The 25,263-nt window shown below is 47.4% G+C and overlaps 1 protein-coding gene across 1 annotated transcript in view; it reads left to right on the plus strand.

Moving 5' to 3' along the window:
- Positions 1–20,624, plus strand: part of LOC147737545 (uncharacterized) — a 36,465-nt gene extending 15,841 nt beyond the window's left edge. Inside the window, exon 2 of the mRNA XM_086934928.1 lies at positions 17,506–20,624. Within this exon, the coding sequence (XP_086791054.1) occupies positions 18,146–19,300 (1,155 nt within the window). The 5' untranslated portion in view covers positions 17,506–18,145 and the 3' untranslated portion in view covers positions 19,301–20,624. The remainder of the gene's footprint in view (positions 1–17,505) is intronic.
- The last annotated feature ends 4,639 nt before the right edge of the window (positions 20,625–25,263 follow it).

A 25,263-nucleotide genomic window follows, 5' to 3' on the forward strand; every position in this document is an offset into this window, starting at 1 on the left:
ATATTCGAAACGCTTCACAAGAAGCACTTGTCTCGCCCCCTTCTGCCTCTGGTGCCTGGACTGAAGGAACCTGCGGAGGAGCTGTTTCTCACACCAGCGGTGGTGAAGGCCGCCCCGTCCCGGCTTCTGAAGAAGTACAGGGCCCCAGACTCGGATCCTGCATTCCTGAGAATGGATCCGGTGCCGGATTCGGTGATTGTGACAGCGGCCAGGAAATTGCACTCTACCTCCACGTCATCCACGGTGCCACCAGATAAGGAGAGTCGGTGGATCGACTCAGCAGGAAGAAAAGCGTGTGGGACCGCTTCCGCAGCCATGAAAGCTGCCAGCGATACAGCCCTGTTAGGCCGTTACGACCGGGCGCTGTGGGACTCCCTTCAACAGTTCGTTGAACTGCTCCCGAGGGACAAGAGGGAGGACTTCCAGGAGATCCTCAAGGAAGGGATGCTGGTTTCTAACCAGGTGATCAGTGCGGCGGCGGACACCTCCCTGTTGGCTGCTCATGGTTACTGCCATGGAATCAACCAGCGGCGGCACGCCTGGCTACGGCTCACGTCACTCAAGCCGGAGGCCCAGCAGCGGGTGGCCAATCTGCCCTTTACCGGAGAGACCCTTTCCGGTAAACACGCAGATGATGAGATGGCCCGCATGAAAGCGGAGGCCGAGACTCTGACGGCTGTGGGCTTGGAGAAGCCCAAAGAGAAGAAATCCTTCAGGCCTTTCCAGAGGCGCTACGGCTCGCAGGGAAGAGGATGGGGACAGTCTTCGGGACAGCAGCAGCAACAACAGCAGCAGTTCCGGAGACCCTTCCAGAAACGTCAGAAGGGTAGAGGGGGTCAACAGTCCTCTACCGCGAACAAGGGCCCGGCCGGGTCTCGACCCTGAGCGGTTACTTCCCCGTCAACCGTTACCCGCTCCGGTGGGGGGAATCGTTCAATTTTTTCTGGCAGAGTGGAGAAAAATTACTCAGGACAAGTGGGTGCTGAATATTGTTTGCAATGGATACAGTCTTCGGTTCATCAGCCCTCCTCCAGCGATCCCGCCGGTCAGCTCACAGTATCAACTGCGCGAGCTCCAGGCGGAGGCCGATATCCTGCTAAGGAAAAGGGCGATAGAAGACGTACCTCTGTCTCAAAGAGGAAGAGGTCTGTACTCCCGGTTCTTCCTGGTGCGCAAGAAGGACAAGAATGAGTTCAGGCCCATTCTGGACTTGCGGCAGGCAAAAAAGTGGATTCGCAGAGAAAAGTTTTGCATGTTGTCGTTGCATCAGATTTATCCTCAGTTGCAACAGGGGGACTGGCTTTGTGCCATAGACCTACAGGATGCGTACTTCCACGTGCCCATCGCGTACAAACACAGGAAGTTTCTGCGATTTGAAGTCGGCACCAACCATTACCAATACACAGTGCTGCCTTTCGGGCTGAAATCTGCGCCCAGGACATTCTCGAAGTGCATGGCAGTGGTAGCGGCACACCTCAGGAAGAACAAGGTGTTTGTCTACCCGTACCTGGACGATTGGTTGATCAAGGCCTCCTCCTTCTCGGAAGCTCTAGCAGACTTTCAGAAGACGTGCGTTCTCTTGAACAAGTTGGGGTTGCACATAAACATGTCCAAGTCTGTCCCGATCCCGGTCCAGTGCATTCAATACTTGGGGGCCACCATCAATACGCTGTCAGCAAGCGTGTCTCCTTCGGAGGAGCGACGGCGATCGATCCTTCGGAAGGCTCAGGCTCTTATGACCGCTCCATCTACAACAGTGAGGACGGTGTCTTCTCTACTGGGTTCGATGGCCTCTTGTATCTTCCTCACTCCTCATGCACGACTACACATGAGACCTCTGCAGGAGTGCTTGGAGGACCAATGGGACCAGAGGAGAGGTTCTTGTGACGACAGAATACGACTGTCTCTGCATGCTCTTCAGTCTCTGAAGTGGTGGTGTTCAGCGGAGAATCTCCTCAGAGGGGTTCCCTTCCACAAGGACATTCCCACTCAGACTATCGTGACGGAGGCTTCTCTCCAGGGCTGGGGAGCGCATTCGGGAGACTTACAGATTCAAGGAACGTGGTCTCAGACGGAGACCACGTATCACATCAATTTCCTGGAACTCAGAGCTGTTCACTTGGCACTGAAGGCGTTTCTTCCGTCCTTCCGGACCAACTCTCTGCTTGTACAGACGGACAATACGACCACGATGTACTACCTCAACAAGCAGGGGGGGTCGAGATCGCGCACCTTGTCTCGGGAGGCGCAGACGATCTGGCGCTGGCTTCTGGCCAGAGGATTGACGATAACGGCTACCCATCTGCCGGGTGTGTAGAATGTTCAGGCGAATGCACTGAGGAGACTGCTTCAGGAAAACCACGAATGGGTCATAAACGATGACGTGCTAGGAGAAGTCTTCGAAAGGTGGGGGACTCCAGACGTAGATCTGTTTGCCACCGCAGAAAACAGCAAATGCCGAGACTTCGCCTCCAGGTACTACCAGCAAGGGACGCTGGGGAATGCACTCTGGATCAACTGGTCGAACAGCTTTGTTTACGCTTTTCCACCCATTCCCCTGATTCCAGCGGTGCTGATCAAGCTGTCCCGGTCCAGGGCCCGGATGATCCTGATTGCCCCGGAATGGCCCAGACAGTGGTGGTTCACGGACCTGCTACACCGGTCCCTCCTTCCACACATTCGGTTGCCGTGCAGGCCGGACCTTCTCACGAAGTTCGGGGGGCAGATGTTGCACCCCAACCTCTCGTCCTTGAGTTTGGCGGCATGGCTCCTGAGATAGTGCAATATGGCCATTTGAATCTTCCCGAAGATTGCATGGACATACTGAAGGAGTCTAAGCGACCTTCCACTCGGACTTCTTATGCTTACAAGTGGAAGAGGTTTTGTATCTGGTGTGTGTCCAAGAACTTTGACCCAACGACGTGCAAGGAAGATGTCATCCTTCCTTACCTTCTGCATTTGGCGCGGTCTGGCCTTAATGTTCATTCCATTAAGGTTCATCTCGCTGCATTGACTGCCTACAGGAAAAGCCCTTCACAGACTTCCTTCTTCCAGATCCCTGTGATCAAAGATTTTTTGGAAGGCTTGAAGAAAGTGTTCCCTCCTGTCAGGCTTCCTTCGCCTTCATGGGAATTGAATGTGGTGCTGTCCAGTTTGATGAAGGAGCCTTTTGAACCTATTCATAAGGCTTCGTTGCAGCACCTGTCCTGGAAGGCGGCGTTCCTCGTGGCCATTACATCGGCCCGCAGGGTGAGTGAAATTCAGGCGTTGTGTTGTAATGAACCTTATACTGTATTTCATGCTGCTAAGGTTGTTATGCGTACTCACCCTAAATTTCTTCCCAAGGTTATTTCTGATTTTCATGTCAACCAGACTATAACTTTGCCTACGTTTTTTCAGAATCCTTCGTCTCCAGCGGAAAGGTCTTTACATTCCCTGGATGTTAGGAGGGTGTTGAAATTGTATCTGGATAAGACCAAAGATATTCGTAGGTCAGACCAATTGTTTATCAATTATGGTTCAGTCAGGACTGGTCTTGCGACCTCTAAGCAGTCCATTTCTAGGTGGATTGTGTCCTGCATACAACTATGTTACCAGAAAGCTAATAAGACCTTAGGAGGTAAGCCTAAGGCTCATTCCACCAGGGGCAAGGCTGCCACGACAGCATTGCTCCGTAATGTGCCGATTGCAGAGATTTGCAAGGCCGCCACTTGGAAGTCGGTTCATACCTTTGCTAAGCATAACTGTCTGGACACTGATGCCAGGGCGGATGCTCAGGTTGGACAGGCTTCGCTGCGGAATTTGTTCGCACAATAGTGGTGTTGATTTTCTTTTCTCCACCGCCGCTTTGGTGTGGGGATGGGCTTGCCATTCTATTCACTAGATTATGACTATACACAGAGATCCCCTACTACAGAAGGATTAGTTTCTTTTCTGTAACTCCAGTTCTGTAGTAGGGGTATCTCTGTTATAGTCATAAGCGCCCGGTGGAGAGATATTTATGTAAGGAATGCTACAGGTCTGGCGTGTTCCGCCTTCAAAAAGAACTGAAAGTAGGAAGGACCTGCAGGGCATTCTGGGATACTGTGAAGTTCTGGAAAGTTCTCTTAAAGGCACAGTATCCTATTCTGAGCCACATAATGGCAGCCTATGGGGCTTGTCTGTCTATGTCTTCCTCTCTATCATTCAGAGGAATTTTGCTGGTAAAGCAAGGGAAATCTGGACAGGCTGTGCTGTTTAGTGGATTTTTGGTGGAATTTCTAGCTGAAGTACTGGACAGTGTAGCCTGTTATAGGCTGCATTATATGTCTTTAAATTCTCTCTTAAGTGTCTATGCATTTCTGCATTTTTTGACACTGTAAGAGATTATTTTTTATTGCTCCGGGGTCCACGCACATGGGCGGGACTATTCACTAGATTATGACAATAATAGAGATACCCCTACTACAGAACTGGAGTTACAGAAAAGAAACTACTCCTTATTTCTGTGTCATCTTTTGGCTCGTGGAAAAGCGAGCGCACCTAGCTTGGAAGTGCCTATGTGTCAACTTCTCTGATGTGGATATGGAAAAATTGCCTTGGGTTTATTAATTCGGGGAAGAGGTTTGACCAGCGACGTAACCCCGAGCAAAAAATTAGCTTGCGAAAGTGAGTTGGCTTGCCCGTCTGGTGGTGGGCGGGCCCTTTACTGGCAGACAGGGGACATCCCGCCGGAGGTTGAGCTACCGCCACGGCGACTTGATGAAAGAGGTAAGGGATTGAGGAGGGCTCTACGAGAAGCGTGCAGCCCTGGAAGCTCTAAGCAGGGTCTGTGAAAGGTTCACAGAAAGGTTTGCGAGGAGATACCCCGCACCTTAAAAGCTGTCTGCAAACAGCAAGGGCAGATCTGAGCTGTTCGGAGGAAGGACTGTCGTTTGGAACGAGAGACGATTCTGGCTGGTCCTCCGGGGTACCCGCTGACGTCATGGCAGGGCAGCCTTGGGAACCAGCCGCAGGTGCTGTCTACTTTGGTCGGCGCAAGGAGGGCATTTGCAAGGAGTGATGTGACCAGTTGTGGTCGGTGGTGGGAGTAGCTGACGGGCGGTGATGTGGATAGCGGGAGGGCAGGGTGGGGGGGTAGTAAACTATGGATTACGGAGGAGTACAGGTAAGTAAACATATAAATAAATAAAATGAATTTCGTTGCGAGCACTGCATCCCGAAATGTCGGGTGCCCCCTACCGTATTTTATATCGCTGGGAGAAAAAGGGCTGGATTGCGTCTTATTGTTTGTTTTTCTCCCCTTTCTTCGCACATCTTGGGTCCGATTTGAAAAGAAAGAGTGGGAGCAGCAAGGGTGCGGCTATTAAACAGAAAACCTATTTTGTACCAAGAATCGTGTAGCACCGTAGACACCCCCGTCGAGCAGTGTGTTGTTTCTGCAAGGGGATTTCCTGTTATAGTCCAGCCCTCTTTTATGAGAGCCACCCCCCAGATGTGCATTTTTGTTTCCATTTCCCTTTTTTGCTCGGCTGCAGCGCAGACTTCTCATTTGCAGGGGTTTGCTAAAGCAGCCATGACCGTGGTTTCCTTGAGGGGGCTCTAGTGCAGGGAAAGGAATTGCCCCTCCCCCTACTGCTATTTGAACTATAAAATACATCAATCATCAGGATCGAGAGACCTCTCTGCACCCCGGTGCCACTGCACCTGCTGCACCAGTGGAAGTTACGTTGCTGCGCCTGACAGGGCCTGACATTTCCTGCAGCGCCCTGGCTTCACCCTGGCCTGGCTGAGAGCCAGGGGGGCCTTAGCTCTGGGGGCCGCCCTCCCTCACACCGTTGCTAGAATCCTACCCTACGGGTTAAAACTTTTCCACACCCAGGCCTGCAGGGACATATTTTCGTTCAATGCAAAGAGAGACAGGGACATATTTTCGTTCAATGCAAATTAACAACTTTTCCGAAAAGGTATGTGGTGGCTTGGGAACTAATTTTCAATATTTTACCTCTGACCTATGGAAAATACCGGCCGGAAAGAAAGCAGGGGAGAGGAGGGTTGGTGAAGGGGCATTCCTCCGAAATACGCGGTATACAACCTTTACAACAAATCTTTTACCACGCACTACCATTACAACGCAGTCATTACAACGCAAAACATTACAACACATTGCGCTGGGGGGCGCTCTAGGATAGGGAATAAGTTTAATTTACTATCCAACACCTTCCCTAGTGTCCACGGGGACTGGAGTTGGAATAGTAAAGTAATCATTCACTATCCAGCACCCCAAAGCGCTATGCGTTGTAAATACCGCGTTGTAATGGTGTGCGTGGTAAAAGTATGCGTTGTAACGTCATACATCAGAAATACGCTGTCTATTCTGTATATGTTTTATACGTTTTCAAGGTCATCGGGGCAATTATTCAAAAAGCAGTATTCCCAAACTGCATTTTAATAATCTGCCCCTAGAGTCTAGTTTTAAATGGGCTCACTGGTTTGAGATGAGAGCTGTGCGCTGGGTGCAGTTGAACCGCCCTCTCTGCGCTGCACTCACTGATGACTCTTTCATGAAACCTGGCCACAAATGTAAAGAGAGCAGCACTCCGCATATTGCATCAAGATAGTCTGAATGCGGCGCATTCTTTGCACAACTTGCAAGGGGTCCCTGTCCCAAGTGACACCATGAGCCAGTCGTGACTTTTCAAACACTAAATTGCACCAAGTGAGGTTTTGTCAACAAAGCATTTGCCCGAAGGCAAGATTGGCAATAAAGCCCACTCTGACTCATTGTATTGTTATGAGTGGGGGGGGGGGGGCATTAACATATGGACTCTGGCGGGGTTGCACAATGGAGAGATAAGACCTGTTCGGCCGGAGCCACATGCCTCAGTTCAATGTTTCCTTTTATTGGGCTCATGGCGCATGTGTTTGATGAATAAAACCGACACTCGCTTCAGCCCCCCTTGAACAATAAACAGCGCCGCCACTACAATTAATACATCCCATGCCAATCGGGCAAACAAAAGCAAAATAAACATTTCCACAGTGTCCCGGATAGGCATCTTTGTGCCAGGGGTCTCAGCCCAGTCTGCGCGGGGCAGTAAAGGGGGGTCTTTACTGGTATTAGGACTCCTTTCAAGGTGGCCTTGGCCCAGTTCCAGCTGTTCCACTGGTCCACATTTGGAGCTGTCTCTGCGCCTTCTTTTACTCTCATGCTCACACTTTGATCACTCGCATTGGTAACAAACACCTCTGGAGTGGACTGGAAGCTAGTTTGCCTTTGTCTCGAATGCCTGATGACTGGCACGTGACAGTTAAGGCTAATGAATGATGTAATTTCCTATGACAGCTGTCAGTGCCTTTCTGCAGTCATCAGAGCCACGGACTGAGGGTCAAAAGCAATTCTAAACTTCTAACTTGGATGACTGCCTTTGACCAACTTTGAGTCCTTCTCTATAAGGCTCATTGTCTTGACACCACCGAGTCCTTCTTTATAAGGCTCATCGTCTTGACACCACTGAGTCCTTCTCTATAAGGCTCATCGTCTTGACACTACTGAGTCCTTCTCTGTAAGGCTCATCGTCTTGACACCACTGAGTCCTTCTCTATAAGGCTCATCGTCTTGACACCACTGAGTCCTTCTCTGTAAGGCTCATCGTCTTGACACCATTGAGTCCTTCTCTGTAAGGCTCATCGTCTTGACACCACTGAGTCCTTCTCTGTAAGGCTCATCGTCTTGACACCACTGAGTCCTTCTCTATAAGACTCATCGTCTTGACACCACTGAGTCCTCCTCTGTAAGGCTCATCGTCTTGAAACCACTGAGTCCTTCTCTATAAGGCTCATCGTCTTGACACCACTCGGTCCTTCTCTATAAGGCTCATCGTCTTGACACCACTGAGTCCTTCTCTGTATGGCTCATCATCTTGACACCACTGAGTCCTTCTCTATAAGGCTCATCATCTTGACACCACTCAGTCCTTCTCTCTAAGGCTCATCGTCTTGACACCACTAGGTCCTTCTCCATAAGGCTCATCGTCTTGACACCACTAAGTCCTTCTCTGTAAGGCTCATCGTCTTGACACCACTGAGTCCTTCTCTGTAAGGCTCATTGTCCTGACACCTCTGAGTCCTTCTCTGTGAGGCTCATCGTCTTGACACCGCTGAGTCCTTCTCTGTGAGGCTCATTGTCTTGACACCACTGAGTCCTTCTCTATAAGGCTCATCATCTTGACACCACTAAGTCCTTCTCTCTAAGGCTCATCGTCTTGACACCACTAGGTCCTTCTCCATAAGGCTCATCGTCTTGACACCACTGAGTCCTTCTCTGTAAGGCTCATCGTCTTGACACCACTGAGTCCTTCTCTGTAAGGCTCATTGTCCTGACACCTCTGAGTCCTTCTCTGTGAAGGACTGGGTTCTTTAAGACCCAGCGGTGCCAGGGGACAACACCTGAAACCTTCGTGGGTAACCTGCTCCGGCGTACGAATGACAGAGACACGGGACACTTCCTTCGGCGTCAAAGATTCAAGGTTTATTTACTGCAGGGAAACACAGAAGTCACAGGAAGTACAACAAGTGTAGTTCGGGGAGACTGCTTCAAATTGGTTCTGTGGATCGCTCCTTTTATACACGATTCTCCCATAGGTTAACATGGTACACAAAGGTTTACGACTTGGTTCCCACAATAATCCCCGAGAGGGGTCGCTTTGGTCACTTTGATACATTCGAGGTCCGGAATATAAGTGCGGAAACATTTGGCGGTTCCCAACTGTAAAAACCCATCTTCCCACCATTAGTACATTCCAATCAGCAGTAAAACAGATCGAAGAAGGAACAAGAACAGGTGTGGAGGAAGATGGAAACAGTAGGGAGATTGGAAAGGGTGAAAAAGGGGAGGTATCGGGAAACACGAGCTACAGGCATCAAAGGGACGTGCCTAATGAGATGCACGGCTGAGACAATAAACCGGCACGGCGAGATGAGCCTCGAGCGGGGCAATCTGCCTTACAGTATCATCCCCCTCGTCATAAAAACACTTTCAAAGGACATGTGTCTTCCGCAGATATCTTGGGAGCCCCAGGGTCGCGAAGCGGACAACGTCCGTTCGCTGGCTACTTGAGGGCAAGAGACAAAATGGATGCCGTATCTAAGATGGAACCCGTGGGTACAGATGAAAAACCCACGTAACAAACGAACGGTTTAAGTTAGCACAGCGAAACTGCGCACACTTACTAAACTCGTCATTTGCGGTTCGTAGATACCAGACTCGACCATATTTGTGCGAGTCGAAAACACCACTTACAATTGCCACGGAACCTCATCTGTGAGGCTCATCGTCTTGACACCGCTGAGTCCTTCTCTGTGAGGCTCATCGTCTTGACACCACTGAGTCCTTCTCTCTAAGGCTCATCGTCTTGACACCACTAGGTCCTTCTCTATAAGGCTCATTGTCTTGACACCACTGAGTCCTTATCTGTGAGGCTCATTGTCTTGACACCTCTGAGTCCTTCTCTGTGAGGCTCATCGTCTTGAAACCACTGAGTCCTTCTCTATAAGGCTCATCGACTTGACACCACTAGGTCCTTCTCTATAAGGCTCATCGTCTTCACACCCCTGAGTCCTTCTCTGTAAGGCTCATCGTCTTGACACCACTGAGTCCTTCTCTGTAAGGCTCATTGTCCTGACACCTCTGAGTCCTTCTCTGTGAAGGACTGGGTTCTTTAAGACCCAGCGGTGCCAGGGGACAACACCTGAAACCTTCGTGGGTAACCTGCTCCGGCGTACGAATGACAGAGACACGGGACACTTCCTTCGGCGTCAAAGATTCAAGGTTTATTTACTGCAGGGAAACACAGAAGTCACAGGAAGTACAACAAGTGTAGTTCGGGGAGACTGCTTCAAATTGGTTCTGTGGATCGCTCCTTTTATACACGATTCTCCCATAGGTTAACATGGTACACAAAGGTTTACGACTTGGTTCCCACAATTATCCCCGAGAGGGGTCGCTTTGGTCACTTTGATACATTCGAGGTCCGGAATATAAGTGCGGAAACATTTGGCGGTTCCCAACTGTAAAAACCCATCTTCCCACCATTAGTACATTCCAATCAGCAGTAAAACAGATCGAAGAAGGAACAAGAACAGGTGTGGAGGAAGATGGAAACAGTAGGGAGATTGGAAAGGGTGAAAAAGGGGAGGTATCGGGAAACACGAGCTACAGGCATCAAAGGGACGTGCCTAATGAGATGCACGGCTGAGACAATAAACCGGCACGGCGAGATGAGCCTCGAGCGGGGCCATCTGCCTTACAGTATCATCCCCCTCGTCATAAAAACACTTTCAAAGGACATGTGTCTTCCGCAGATATCTTGGGAGCCCCAGGGTCGCGAAGCGGACAACGTCCGTTCGCTGGCTACTTGAGGGCAAGAGACAAAATGGATGCCGTATCTAAGATGGAACCCGTGGGTACAGATGAAAAACCCACGTAACAAACGAACGGTTTAAGTTAGCACAGCGAAACTGCGCACACTTACTAAACTCGTCATTTGCGGTTCGTAGATACCAGACTCGACCATATTTGTGCGAGTCGAAAACACCACTTACAATTGCCACAGAACCTCATCTGTGAGGCTCATCGTCTTGACACCGCTGAGTCCTTCTCTGTGAGGCTCATCGTCTTGACACCACTGAGTCCTTCTCTCTAAGGCTCATCGTCTTGACACCACTAGGTCCTTCTCTATAAGGCTCATTGTCTTGACACCACTGAGTCCTTATCTGTGAGGCTCATTGTCTTGACACCTCTGAGTCCTTCTCTGTGAGGCTCATCGTCTTGAAACCACTGAGTCCTTCTCTATAAGGCTCATCGACTTGACACCACTAGGTCCTTCTCTATAAGGCTCATCGTCTTCACACCCCTGAGTCCTTCTCTATAAGGCTCATCGTCTTGACACCACTAGGTCCTTCTCTGTATGGCTCATCGTCTTGACACCACTGAGTCCTTCTCTATAAGGATCATCGTCTTGACACCACTAGGTCCTTCTCTATAAGGCTCATCGTCTTCACACCACTGAGTCCTTCTCTGTATGGCTCATCGTCTTGACACCACTGAGTCCTTCTCTATAAGGCTCATCATCTTGACACCACTAAGTCCTTCTCTCTAAGGCTCATCGTCTTGACACCACTAGGTCCTTCTCCATAAGGCTCATCGTCTTGACACCACTGAGTCCTTCTCTATAAGGCTCTTTGTCTTGACACCACTGAGTCCTTCTCTGTAAGGCTCATCGTCTTGACACCACTGAGTCCTTCTCTATAAGGTTCATCATCTTGACACCACTGAGTCTTTCTCTCTAAGGCTCATCATCTTGACACCACTAGGTCCTTCTCTATAAGGCTCATCGTCTTGACACCACTGAGTCCTTCTCTATAAGGCTCATCGTCTTGACACCACTAGGTCCTTCTCCATAAGGCTCATCGTCTTGACACCACTGAGTCCTTCTCTGTATGGCTCATCATCTTGACACCACTGATTCCTTCTCTATAAGGTTCATCATCTTGACACCACTGAGTCTTTCTCGCTAAGGCTCATCATCTTGACACCACTAGGTCCTTCTCTGTGAGGCTCATCGTCTTGACACCACTGAGTCCTTCTCTGTGAGGCTCATCGTCTTGACACCACTGAGTCCTTCTCTGTATGGCTCATCGTCTTGACACCACTGAGTCCTTTTCTATAAGGATCATCATCTTGACACCACTGAGTTCATCTCTATAAGGCTCATCGTCTTGACACCACTGAGTCCTTCTCTATGAGGCTCATCGTCTTGACACACTTTGATGCCTGTTGCTGACGTCATTCTTCCCATTGCCTTCTGTCTGCATGACTTCGGTCTGTCTGGATTTGGTGCCCACTAGGACAGCCTGGTTGGAGCCAGCAGGGACGGTGCCCGTCCCATGATCTATCATAATGACTGCCGCAGAGATACCGTAAGTTGATTGGTAAAGAGCAGATCAATACTCCTTCATGACTTAGGAAAGCATGTGCCTTGTAGGTGCACCTCTTGTTTGTTTGCAGAAACCATTGCCTTTTTTACTGTATTCGTGAACCTCTTGAATTTGCTGCTGACTTGGTATGTAAGTTGATAAGGCAATCTTAAATGCCAAAGGATGCGAGGTATAACTTTAGTGTGTGTAGTTGATATGGGAGAACCTGTGCCTGTTTTTGTTTGCTTTTGTGTTTACTCTGTTGGTCGCCAAAATCAACAATATTATATTACTGATTCTTCAGGTATGTTAACCAGCAGTTCGGCGTCCGGGACACAGGCATGTTTATCTAGGGGGATAAGGGCTTGACACCCATTAAAGTGCTGCAACTGTTGAAACTCAGCTGTTTTCAGGAGCCACATTCAGTGGTTGGGTGGTGTGGGGTTGGCTTCTCTGCTCATCTTGATATTGGACACATGAGGCATTACCCCGCCTCCCGTCCCACCTGTTATTAGATATCAGTATCACTGTCCCCTGATGTCCTACTGGTGACAACTTGATAACCTAGGGTAAAATGGTATCTTAACAGAGCAATCCCTCCTCTGAAACAGACACCTGCATGCATGGCCATGTTTATCTTCATTTTAGAGCCAGTAGGCCTACTTTATTGATTCGAATCAGACACCGTCACTCATTTACTCTGCCTCTAATAACACATCTTCATATGCAATCAGACACAGACAAATCAAAATCAAACTTTATTTCACATTAAAAATGCATAAAAGTGCATACCATTTCATTTCCTGTGTCTTTACAAATAAATTCCGATATACACCATTTTACATAAAAGGAGAGTGTGCTATAATGATGGGTAAGCTGGTGAGCCAAAGACAGCCATCAATTCACAAAGCGTTAAATACATAAGGTAATCTATACACTTATCCATGGGCTATAAGTTAACTGTGTCTTACTAAGCTACCATTGTAGTGGCAGCCCTTGTAGTCTTTACAGCAGCCGGTAACAAGCATTAAAAATCAGCAGGTCTCGCCTTTTATTAAGTTAAAGCCATTTGCTTTGCTGTACAATACCATTAGCAAAGCAAATGGCTTTAACTTAATCAAAGGCGAGTCCTATTGCAATTTCAATGCTTGTTACTGTAGTGCGTCCTTTGTGTTTAGATCTGATGTGATAGCCGGATGCCCTCTACCCGCTCCTCATGTTTTCCTCCTGTGCCTCTCCAAGATCCTACACTGCTCATGCTTGCTTCCTCCATACCCTGCTCTCCTCATCTCCTTCCCAGCTTCACTTTGCTCCTCACCTCTGCACAAGCTGTTAGCTGCTTGTGTTAGTTTTTTGTTAGTTGCTGAGAGACAGCTGCCTAAGTTATGGTTCTCGCAAGTGCTGAGTATATTGCGCTGTCTGTGACTTTCCTCTTGAAAGCGCAGTAAGTGTAATGGGAAGAAATTCATTGCAATAATTCTGGGTGCTTGTTTTGTTTTCTCTTTAGCAGCACATGTATGGACGTTTTTCTTTTGGTAAAGTTGTTGATATTTTTAAACACCTTCGTACCCCTAACGGAGCAAACACAAGGAGATGATGGACGGAGCGCTGAATCTTTTCAGACACACCTCCAATCACAGATCTGGGTTGAATCAATCAGTTCGTCACCTCAGTTCAGATCCAGCGATATGCAAATTAGCCTTGACCCTGTGCCTCATGGGAACAGTCCAGACCGAACTGCCAAGCCAGGTCCTCCCTGTACTGGAAACAAGCATCCTGGGACAGGTTTCGGGCTGACATCCCTCATCAGCCAGGCTAGCTTGTTTCCAGTGGCAAAGTGAGCAAGGGACCCACGTCTGGACATACCCTGCCAACTGATGGATTCAACCCAGATCTGTTACTGGGTGTGAGTGTCTGAAAAGTTTCAGCGCTCCATACAAGGGCAGTGTTTTGCTGCCACACCCATAGAAATCAAGAGCAAGAAACAACTCCAATATGTAGTTATTCTACTTGACTGCTGGCTTAGGAAATGACACCCAAGGCATATTTATTTATTTATTTATAAAGCACAAACTGATACCCGAAAGCGTCTAGATGCTGGAAATTTGATATTGTGATGGGATTAGGTGCTGGACTTACTACAGAAGAGTTATTTTTGGCATTCGTAAGTAAACATGGCCACCACTCTCATTGCTGTGGCACTATAGTACTGGTGCCAGAATATGCAGAAGCTAACCCTTTGTAAGCTGTTCTGAATTTATCGAAGCTATCTTTTATTACTAGGTGTGTTCTTACTATCACTCCTGGTATGGTTTACATGGGAACTGTATCTTTGATAAAAGTATATGTATACCTAGAAAGGAAACCATCAGGGGGCTTTCGCCTTTTAATGTTGCCTCTATTACCATCAATGTGTTTTGTGATCCAGTTACATTAGCAACTGTGCAGGTTTGATCCATACTTTGCACTAAAGTGAGCTGCACTGTTCCATTTAGCATGGATGCTGTCACTTTCGTGACATTTTGCCTCTAAGGAGAGAACACCCAGTTTCATAGTCCACTCATTAAAATATGGTTTAGTGAGAAAGTTATGAATCTTGAAACAATACCTTGGATCCTCGGGCCAAAACAAACTGAGCCTTTTGTCTGTCACCCACACCTAAACATTATGCCCCAAGTACCAAAGACATAGCACTAACCTGTGATGTAAATTGAGAGAGCTAAAGACATACCCATCTACTCGCTAATTTGTCAGTCTGGAATTAGAAAACATGGGATCAATCTTGGCTTCCCTGCTTGACCAAATTGTATTACCCAGGCAATTGTTTAATTTCACTTTCACTCCTTTTACTTCATTATCACACATCTGAGAGCAACTTGAAATTCATGAGTTCAGGATGAACACTGTACAAAACATATTTGTTTGATTTAATAAATTATATATTTTTTCCATGTATAATAATAACCCAGGTCACATAGATGGTGCACAAGACAACTGTCTAGACTCTTGATTTGATAATGGTATTGTTGTCGGGGTGGGGAAGGCATGAAGTTTTTTCTACGATCATATTTGAAAATTATCACTTTCAATAAATGCCTTTCAAGGCAGTGATACAATCTGATGCATTTAAGTGAAGGCCCGGGCTATCGAGCAAGAACAGAACACTAGGAAGTGGGTCCTTATGTCTAGTCGCTTCATATGACAGACATCTACGGACAACAGACCCTTGTCTGGCAATGCAATGAATATTTGCTACCTACTACCAGTTCATATCAGACCCGCTCCCTCCCTGAAAGTGCTGACATTAGAGTTCAAGAAAACAAAGTCCTTCATTTCATCTTTTTCTAAGGCTGACCCCTTGCTTATGATAATTAAGCACTCATAGAGCGCCTGGCTACCCTCGGGCATCCCAGCGCTAGGCTGGGCTATTTTCCTCTTTTCTTCCCTTCTGCATTTTCTCTTCTCACTCCTTTCTTTTCTGCCATCTGATTACGTTCTCATCACAATATACACTTTCCAAGTGGTATGTTGTAAGCATGCTCAGAGTTTAGAGTTTCCAAAGGGCAAAGTGTCAGATAGTCTCCACTTTATTACATGCAGAGAGCAGCACATTATGCATTACTTTCCTTGCCTTATTCTTACCCCGGCCGAGATACCTGCAGTCACAAAAAGACGCGTTTCCCAGAACCGGTTGGAATGCTTGATTACAGAAGACTAAATCGGGCGCCTTATCATGGCTCTCTGGATCTCATTCAAGCCTCCCATGCTTGCAGCCGGCCCTGCTCGCTGATGGTGCCCATTGGGAACACAATTTAAAAAAATCAATCGAGTAAAGAGCTTCAGTCACTGGAAACATCAGAGTGAAACAGTAGCAAAATCGACTCTTGACAGTTCATGAGCATCGGTGACAGGAGCTGAGCAAAGAAGCGAACAGAAACACAACAGCGGTGGCATTATAACTCCAACTCACAGCTGCACTGAGAGGATACTGTCTTTAACTCTCTGACACTTAAAGGACATCGGACACACGGTCCACCATGCGCCTGATTTAGAGTTTGGCAGGAGGGTTACTAGGTCACAAAACATGACAGAAATCCTGTCCGTCTTATTGCAAGTGCATGCTATCCTGTGGCGGTTGTAATAAGGTGAGCAGATGGGATATCTGTCACATCTGTGGAGGAGTTACCTGTCCGGGAGGCAGGTGTAGAACCAGAGGAGTTGATAAAGGAGTCAGAACTTGATATTGTGGACGGATGGCAAAATATCCCTCAGATCTCTGGTGGGAACGCCCTGAGAACCGGAGTGATTTTTAGGATGCTTTTGTCTCCGAAGCTTATGTTGTGAGACACCTGGGTCCTCACCTGGATCACCCCCTTGAGGCAGGCAGTCTCCAGATGTTGGTTTTATGAGGCTTTGCTGCTCTCAGGTGAATGGTCAAGTGGTAACACCCACTCAGCAAGCGCCCATGTGAGGCCGCAGGAAGAGGGTTAATTGAAAACTAATACTCCGCCCAGTGCAGAGGGAAGCAGACCCAGAAAGAAACATGCATCTACCTGTGCGCCTCCTCTATTTGTCCCTCATGAGCACCTACCTGTGCACCTTCACTGTGCCTCAAAAGAACCTGCCTGTGCACGTCCTGTATTTGTACCTCATAAACAGTTGCCTCTGCACTTCTTCTGTTTGTACCTCATCAGCAACCCCCTGTGTACACCTCCTCTGTTTGTCCCTCATAAGCACCTCCCTGTGCACCTCTTCTGGACTTCACAAGAACTTACCTGTGCACTCATTCTCTGTTTGTACCTCATAAGCAACTACCTCTCCACCTACACTATTTGTACCTCATAAACATCTCCCTCTGCACCTACACTGTACCTCACAAGAACCTGCCTGTGCACCTCCTGTATTTGTACCTCATAAACAGTTGCCTCTGCACTTCTTCTGTTTGTACCTCATAAGCACCCCCTGTGTACACCTCCTCTGCTTGTACCTCTCAGGTACCTATGCACCTAGTTTGTTATCCCTGCACTGCTAACCACGGGCACTTGACTATCAGGCCATTACCTATCTTCTGCTATTTGCATGCAGACAGACGCTCCACTGCTTTGGAAAAAAATGCACCCCGAGTTACCTTTGTTTTGTACCTCCTGAAGTTTTAGTTTTGTTATAATCTTCCTGAAGAGTTACCATTGAAACTGAAGAAACAGCAGCACATCCTGATCCATCTTCTTCCATAATCTGTTCTTGTTCAAATAAAATCTTGATCATTTGCATCTCCCTAAAGTTGTGCCTGTAGCAGGTGGGTGCTCCTTGAGTGCATTTTTTTGACTGTGTTACTTTGTGAAAACTGACAAATCACCTCCGTCTCTGAAGTCAATAAGATGTGTTGTGCTAAACAGAACTTCTAGTTAAATATCTGTGTATGGGGGAACATCCCTTACTAAGTTTCAAGGATGGTAAAGACAAGATGTCTTTTACTACCATTTAAACATTGTATATTCACATTCCAATACATTTGCTTGTAGTAATTATACATCTCTTTACATCCAACAGAAAACAAGCCTTGAATACTTGAAATGAATATGGATAATGAAGATAGTACTGTAAATCTGCAAGAACAATGAAAAACTGGGCTCCAGTATTCAGGAAAACATCAGCACGGTCATAGACAGACGAACTTGAACCTTAACTGACAGATCTTGGAAGAAGCAGATAAGGGCAATTCAGTGAATGTACAAGTCTGAGCTGTGTGCCTCCACGTCACAAGACCAAGAAAAGAACTCTGGAAGATTTAGGAAACTCCTATTGTATAAAAAAGTATCCAGTACAAGCTTTGATCATGGGATTGGTATGATGTGCTTACAGTAGTGCTTTGCTTCGTAAAATGACTACTACTATCCAGTCTTTTATGTATATTGTAAACTATTTCTGGCCAAACCACAGGAAGCAGAAAAAAGAACAACGGAGTAGAGCCAGACAACTGGAGTTTAGATGGAAGTCGAGTTTTGCTAAATAAAATGAAAACCTCTGTCCCAATTTGCACAAACCAGAAGGAAGATTAATCTTTACCCCTAGCTTTACAAAACCAATAGCCATTCTAAAGGCACTATCACCCACAAAGAAGTATTACACACATTATAAGTGTAAAAGATATTTGGTGCCCTTTGCACTTTATTGTTAAATCGGAAACCAAATGTGCAAAATAGCACACACATTTAGGGAGTGTGAGAATAACACAATTGCTTTAACAGACATGTTGACCCTTCAGAAAACACAGTTATGTGATGTAGAAAAATATATAGCCAATCCAGAGACACTAACAAAGAATAAAGAATCAGACACACGCATCGAGTGCTTTAGTTTGTCATCACTACTAAAGCGCCCTCAGCAAACGCACACAGGAGAAAAACAATTCAATTGCACTGAATGTATGAAGAGCTGTAATCAGTTATCTGACCTTGAAAGACATCAACGAACACACACAGGGGAAAAACCATACCATTGCAATGAATGTAGGAAGAGCTTTAGTCAGTTAGCAAACTTCCTAGTACATCAACGGACACACACAGGAGAAAAACCATACCATTGCAATGAATGTGCAAAGAGCTTTAGTCACTTATCAAACCTCCAAAGACATCAACAAACACACACAGGGGCAAAACCATACCATTGCAATGAATGTATGAAGAGCTTTAGTCAGTTATCACACCTCCAAGGGCATCAGCGAGCACACACAGGTGAAAAGCCATACCATTGCAATGAATGTGTGAAGAGCTTCAGTCAGTCATCACATCTCCAAAGACATCTTCGAACACACACTAGGGAAACATCATACCACTGCAATAAATGTGGGTGTAGTTTTAGACATTCCTTAACATTAAGGAATCGTCAGCAAACACACACAGGGGAAAAGCCTATTGGGTGCAGTGAGTGTGTTAAGAGCATCAGTCGGTTATCATGTTTTCAAACAGATCAGCAACACACAGCGGTAAAACCATTCAAGTGCAGTGAATGTGGGAAGAGCTTTTGTCAATCGTCAGTCCTACTCAGACATCAGCGAACACACACAGGGGAAAAACCATACTACTGCAGTGAATGTGGGAAGAGCTTTTGTCAATCGTCAGTCCTACTCAGACATCAGAGAACACACACAGGGGAAAAACCATACCTTTGTAATGAGTGTGGAAAGAGTTTTAGTCAATTATCAGACCTACAGTGCCATCAGCTAACACACACTGGGGAAAAACCTTACCATTGCATTGAATGTGGGAAGAGCTTCAGACAGTCATCAGTCCTACACAGACATCAGCGAACTCACATAGGGGAAAAAGTCAGTCAAGTGCAATGAATGTGTGAAGAGCTTTAGTCAATTATCAATTCTGTAAAGTCATCAGCGAACACACATGGAAAAAACCTTACCATTTTATTGAGTATAGCAGTACTTTCAGTGACTCCTCAAACCTAAGGAAGCATCAGAGAACTCCCATGGTAAAAGCCACACAAGTGTACTGAATGTATGAAAGCCTTTAGTCGATTATAAGCTCTGCACAGCCATAAGCAAAAACACACCTTCATTGAACAATTGAAATAATCCTAGAGATGGTGAAAATTTGGCAAGAATGTAAGGGCCATTATAGTTACCCAACTGTGGATACACACAGGAGCAAACATGTGCAGTTATTGAGAGAGGAACGAATTACAGAAAATTGTAACATTACAATTAAGTGGGACATTCCATTACCAGATAATAAAAAGTAGAGGATAGAAGACCCGACTTGCAGGAAAGAAGAAACACATATATATTTCAAGAATTATGAAAGTGTCTATTCTTCTCTACATGTAGGGAAAACCATGAAATACTAGGAAGCATATTGGAAGACTAAGATAAGGTTGACTAAAAAAATAAAATATAGTTGCTTTTCAGTGAGTGAAACAGTGCTCTTAAAAAGGGCATGAAAAAACATGCATATCTGATCATACTTCTGGTAAAAGCAACACTATGAACAATGCTTGGACTAACAAGGATCGTTTCAGCTAGATTTCGGGATTAGTGATAAAACCTGTAAATTCATAAACCCAAAACACATGCACTCCCATGGAAAGCTTAACCAAAAAGACACGCGTAGTTTCTCATAGCGAGCAGTGAAAGTATCAAAGTCATCCAATCCGACAGATGGTAAAGAGGCTCTATTCCAGGGTAGTGACAAGAACAAGACGAGCCAACACAAGCTGACACACATCATGCAAATTAGGCATGCCACTAACAACATCTGTCAAAAAATATCCTAGGATAAAATCTAAATATGAGCATTGTTGTTGATCTCTACGCTAAATAATACAAACAACCATTTATTGCATGCCATTCACTCATTTGTCTCTTTATTAAAAAGTGCTGTTACTACCAAATGTAATGTTACTTATTTTACCAAACATAGCTCAGTATGTCTGACACAGCCTTTCTGCCATCTATTGCTGGTTTTATGCCAGCTTGTATTTCTATAAAACCTACCTTGGAGAAGCAGAAGGTGTGAATAATACTATTATTCTCTAAATTCTAAAATAAGAAATCACTTTTGGGGGTGAGCAGCCCCTTCAGTGACTTTCACATAATAAATAAAGCACTCATGTTGTCTATTAAAATGTATGACGACTATAAAAGATATGTGAAAACATTCATTCTCTGTAGACTGTGTGCTGTTTTATAATGTCATCACTGGCAGACGTTCATAGACGTGTGACATTTAAAAAAAAAGAGTTTTGTTGCAAGACAGATGCTGAGAACATCACATGTAACAAATCCAAATTGAATGGGTTGTAGGTGCCATTTGTATATGAATTACACAACCTGGTCAAGAGGGGAAATGTCTGCAATTAGCCATTCAGGACGTAGAGGCCGGAGAAATCCAGGGCAACCCCAATGATGCCGGCATAGACAAGGCATATCATCGAAACAGCATGTTCCATAGTTTGTACCGTACTGGAGAACATACTGTGCAGATGTATTTTAACATCACTTTTTATTTTATTTTTAATAACGTTTCACACATTTATATTAGGCATATTCATAGTTTGCTTATAATTATTTGTTGCAGTTATATTATCAAGGCTATAGTTCTTGATTAGATATTAATTGTGTTGCATAACATCAAGAACAATATCCTAGTGTGTTGTCTTACCTTATTCTCGTATAAGGTGGGTGCCTTCACATAGAACCAAAAGCAAAATCAAGGTTTATTTGGATCTCACGCAGGTAGAACAATAAGACCTTAAAGTCATGAAGCTGCACACTGTAAGATGACCCGGCCGAGCACAGGGCCTCCCCCCGGAAGAGTGAGGGCTCATTCATGAAAGTCACAGAGCTGCAGCTGAGTTTTAGTCAGGCCGAGCACTGGGCATCTCCGCAGAAGATTGAGGGGTAATTAATGAAAGTCACAGAGCTGCAGTTGTGTATTAGTCAGGCCGAGCACAGGGCATCTCTTCAGAAGAGCGAGGGTTCATTCATGAAAGTCTCAGAGCTGCAGCTGTGTGTTAGTCAGGCCGAGCACAGGGCATCTCTTCAGAAGAGCGAGGGCTCATTCATGAAAGTCACAGAGCTGCAGCTGTGTGTTAGTCAGGCCAAGCACAGGGCATCCTTCAGAAGAGCGAGGGCTCATTAATGAAAGTCACAGAGCTGCAGCTGTGTGTTAGTCAGGCCGAGCACTGGGCATCTCCGCAGAAGAGTGAGGGCTCATTAATGAAAGTCACAGAGCTGCAGCTATGTGTTAGGCCGAGCACTGGGCATCTCCGCAGAAGAGTGAGGGCTCATTAATGAAAGTCACAGAGCTGCAGCTGTGTGTCAGGCCGAGCACAGGGCATCTCTTCAGAAGAGCGAGGGTTCATTCATGAAAGTCACAGAGCTACAGCTGAGTTTTAGTCAGGCCGAGCACTGGGCATCTCCGCAGAAGAGTGAGGGCTCATTCATGAAAGTCTCAGAGCTGCAGCTGTGTGTTAGTCAGGCCGAGCACAGGGCATCTCTTCAGAAGAGCGAGGGTTCATTCATGAAAGTCTCAGAGCTGCAGCTGTGTGTTAGTCAGGCCGAGCACAGGGCATCTCTTCAGAAGAGCGAGGGCTCATTCATGAAAGTCACAGAGCTGCAGCTGTGTGTTAGTCAGGCCGAGCACAGGGCATCCTTCAGAATAGCGAGGGCTCATTAATGAAAGTCACAGAGCTGCAGCTGTGTGTTAGTCAGGCCGAGCACTGGGCATCTCCGCAGAAGAGTGAGGGCTCATTCATGAAAGTCACAGAGCTGCAGCTATGTGTTAGGCCGAGCACTGGGCATCTCCGCAGAAGAGTGAGGGCTCATTAATGAAAGTCACAGAGCTGCAGCTGTGTGTCAGGCCGAGCACAGGGCATCTCTTCAGAAGAGCGAGGGTTCATTCATGAAAGTCACAGAGCTACAGCTGAGTTTTAGTCAGGCCGAGCACTGGGCATCTCCGCAGAAGAGTGAGGGCTCATTAATGAAAGTCACAGAGCTGCTGTTGAGTGTTAGTCAGGCCGAGCACAGGGCATCCTTCAGAAGAGCGAGGGCTCATAATGAAAGTCGCAGAGCTGCAGCTGTGTGTTAGTCAGGCCGAGCACAGGGCGTCTCTTCAGAAGAGCGAGGGCTCATTCATGAAAGTCACAGAGCTGCAGCTGTGTGTTAGTCAGGCCGAGCACAGGGCATCCTTCAGAAGAGCGAGGGCTCATAATGAAAGTCGCAGAGCTGCAGCTGTGTGTTAGTCAGGCCGAGCACAGGGCGTCTCTTCAGAAGAGCGAGGGCTCATTCATGAAAGTCACAGAGCTGCAGCTGTGTGTTAGTCAGGCCGAGCACAGGGCATCCTTCAGAAGAGCGAGGGCTCATAATGAAAGTCGCAGAGCTGCAGCTGTGTGTTAGTCAGGCCGAGCACAGGGCGTCTCTTCAGAAGAGTGAGGGCTCATTAATGAAAGTCACAGAGCTGCAGCTGTGTGTTAGTCAGGCCGAGCACAGGGCATCCTTCAGAAGAGTGAGGGCTCATTCATGAAAGTCACAGAGCTGCAGCTGTGTGTTAGTCAGGCCGAGCACAGGGCATCTCTTCAGAAGAGCGAGGGCTCATTAATGAAAGTCACAGAGCTGCAGCTGTGTGCAGCCAGGCCGAGCACAGGGCATCCTTCAGAAGAGTGAGGGCTCATTCATGAAAGTCACAGAGCTGCAGCTGTGTGTTAGTCAGGCCGAGCACAGGGCATCTCTTCAGAGGAGCGGGGGCTTATTAATGAAAGTCACAGAGCTGCAGCTGTGTGTTAGTCAGGCCGAGCACAGGGCATCTCTTCAGAAGAGCGAGGGCTCATTCATGAAAGTCACAGAGCTGCAGCTGTGTGCAGCCAGGCCGAGCACAGGGCATCCTTCAGAAGAGCGAGGGCTCATTCATGAAAGTCACAGAGCTGCAGCTGAGTGTTAGTCAGGCCGAGCACAGGGCATCTCTTCAGAAGAGCGAGGGCTCATTCATGAAAGTCACAGAGCTGCAGCTGTGTGTTAGTCAGGCCGAGCACAGGGCATCTCTTCAGAAGAGCGAGGGCTCATTCCTGAAAGTCACAGAGCTGCAGCTGAGTGTTAGTCAGGCAGAGCACAGGGCATCTCTTCAGAAGAGCGAGGGGGAATTAATGAAAGTCACAGAGCTGCAGCTGAGTGTTAGTCAGGCCGAGCACAGGGCATCCTTCAGAAGAGTGACGGCTCATTAATGAAAGTCACAGAGCTGCAGCTGTGTGTTAGTCAGGCCGAGCACAGGGCATCTCTTCAGAAGAGTGAGGGCTCATTCATGAAAGTCACAGAGCTGCAGCTGAGTGCAGCCGGGCTGAGCACAGGGCATCTCTTCAGAAGAGCGAGGGCTCATTAATGAAAGTCACAGAGCTGCAGCTGAGTGCAGCCGGGCCGAGCACAGGGCATCTCTTCAGAAGAGCGAGGGCTCATTCATGAAAGTCACAGAGCTGCAGCTGAGTGCAGCCGGGCCGAGCACAGGGCATCTCTTCAGAAGAGCGAGGGCTCATTAATGAAAGTCACAGAGCTGCAGCTGTGTGCAGCCAGGCCGAGCACAGGGCGTCTCTTCAGAAGAGTGAGGGCTCATTAATGAAAGTCACAGAGCTGCAGCTGTGTGTTAGTCAGACCGAGTACAGGGCATCTCTTCAGAAGAGTGAGGGCTCATTAATGAAAGTCACAGAGCTGCAGCTGTGTGTTAGTCAGGCCGAGTACAGGGCATCTCTTCAGAAGAGTGAGGGCTCATTCATGAAAGTCACAGAGCTGCAGCTGTGTGCAGCCAGGCCGAGCACAGGGCATCTCTTCAGAAGAAGAGCGAGGGCTCGTTCATGAAAGTCACAGAGCTGCAGCTGTGTGTCAGTCAGGCCGAGCACAGGGCATCCTTCAGAAGAGTGAGGGCTCATTCATGAAAGTCACTGAGCTGCAGCTGAGTGCAGCCGGGCCGAGCACAGGGCATCCTTCAGAAGAGTGAGGGCTCATTCATGAAAGTCACAGAGCTGCAGCTGTGTGTTAGTCAGGCCGAGCACAGGGCATCTCTCCAGAAGAGTGAGGGCTCATTAATGAAAGTCACAGAGCTGCAGCTGTGTGTTAGTCAGGCCGAGCACAGGGCATCTCTTCAGAAGAGCGAGGGCTCATTAATGAAAGTCACAGAGCTGCAGCTGTGTGTTAGTCAGGCCGAGCACAGGGCATCCTTCAGAAGAGCGATGGCTCATTCATGAAAGTCACAGAGCTGCAGCTGTGTGCAGCCAGGCCGAGCACAGGTCATCTCTTCAGAAGAGCGAGGGCTCATTCATGAAAGTCACAGAGCTGCAGCTGTGTGTCAGTCAGGCCGAGCACAGGGCATCCTTCAGAAGAGCGAGGGCTCATTCATGAAAGTCACAGAGCTGCAGCTGAGTGTTAGTCAGGCCGAGCACAGGGCATCTCTTCAGAAGAGCGAGGGCTCATTAATGAAAGTCACAGAGCTGCAGCTGAGTGTTAGTCAGGCCGAGCACAGGGCATCTCCGCAGAAGAGTGAGGGCTCATTCATGAAAGTCACAGAGCTGCTGTTGTGTGTTAGTCAGGCCAAGCACAGGGCATCTCTTCAGAAGAGCGAGGGCTCATTCATGAAAGTCATAGAGCTGCAGCTATGTGTTAGGCCGAGCACTGGGCATCTCCGCAGAAGAGTGAGGGCTCATTCATGAAAGTCACGGAGCTGCAGCTGTGTGTTAGTCAGGCCGAGCACAGGGCATCTCTTCAGAAGAGCGAGGGCTCATTCATGAAAGTCACAGAGCTGCAGCTGTGTGCAG

The sequence above is a fragment of the Lissotriton vulgaris genome, chromosome 1_1 (genome assembly GCF_964263255.1).
Source record: "Lissotriton vulgaris chromosome 1_1, aLisVul1.2, whole genome shotgun sequence".
Lineage (NCBI taxonomy): Eukaryota > Metazoa > Chordata > Amphibia > Caudata > Salamandridae > Lissotriton > Lissotriton vulgaris.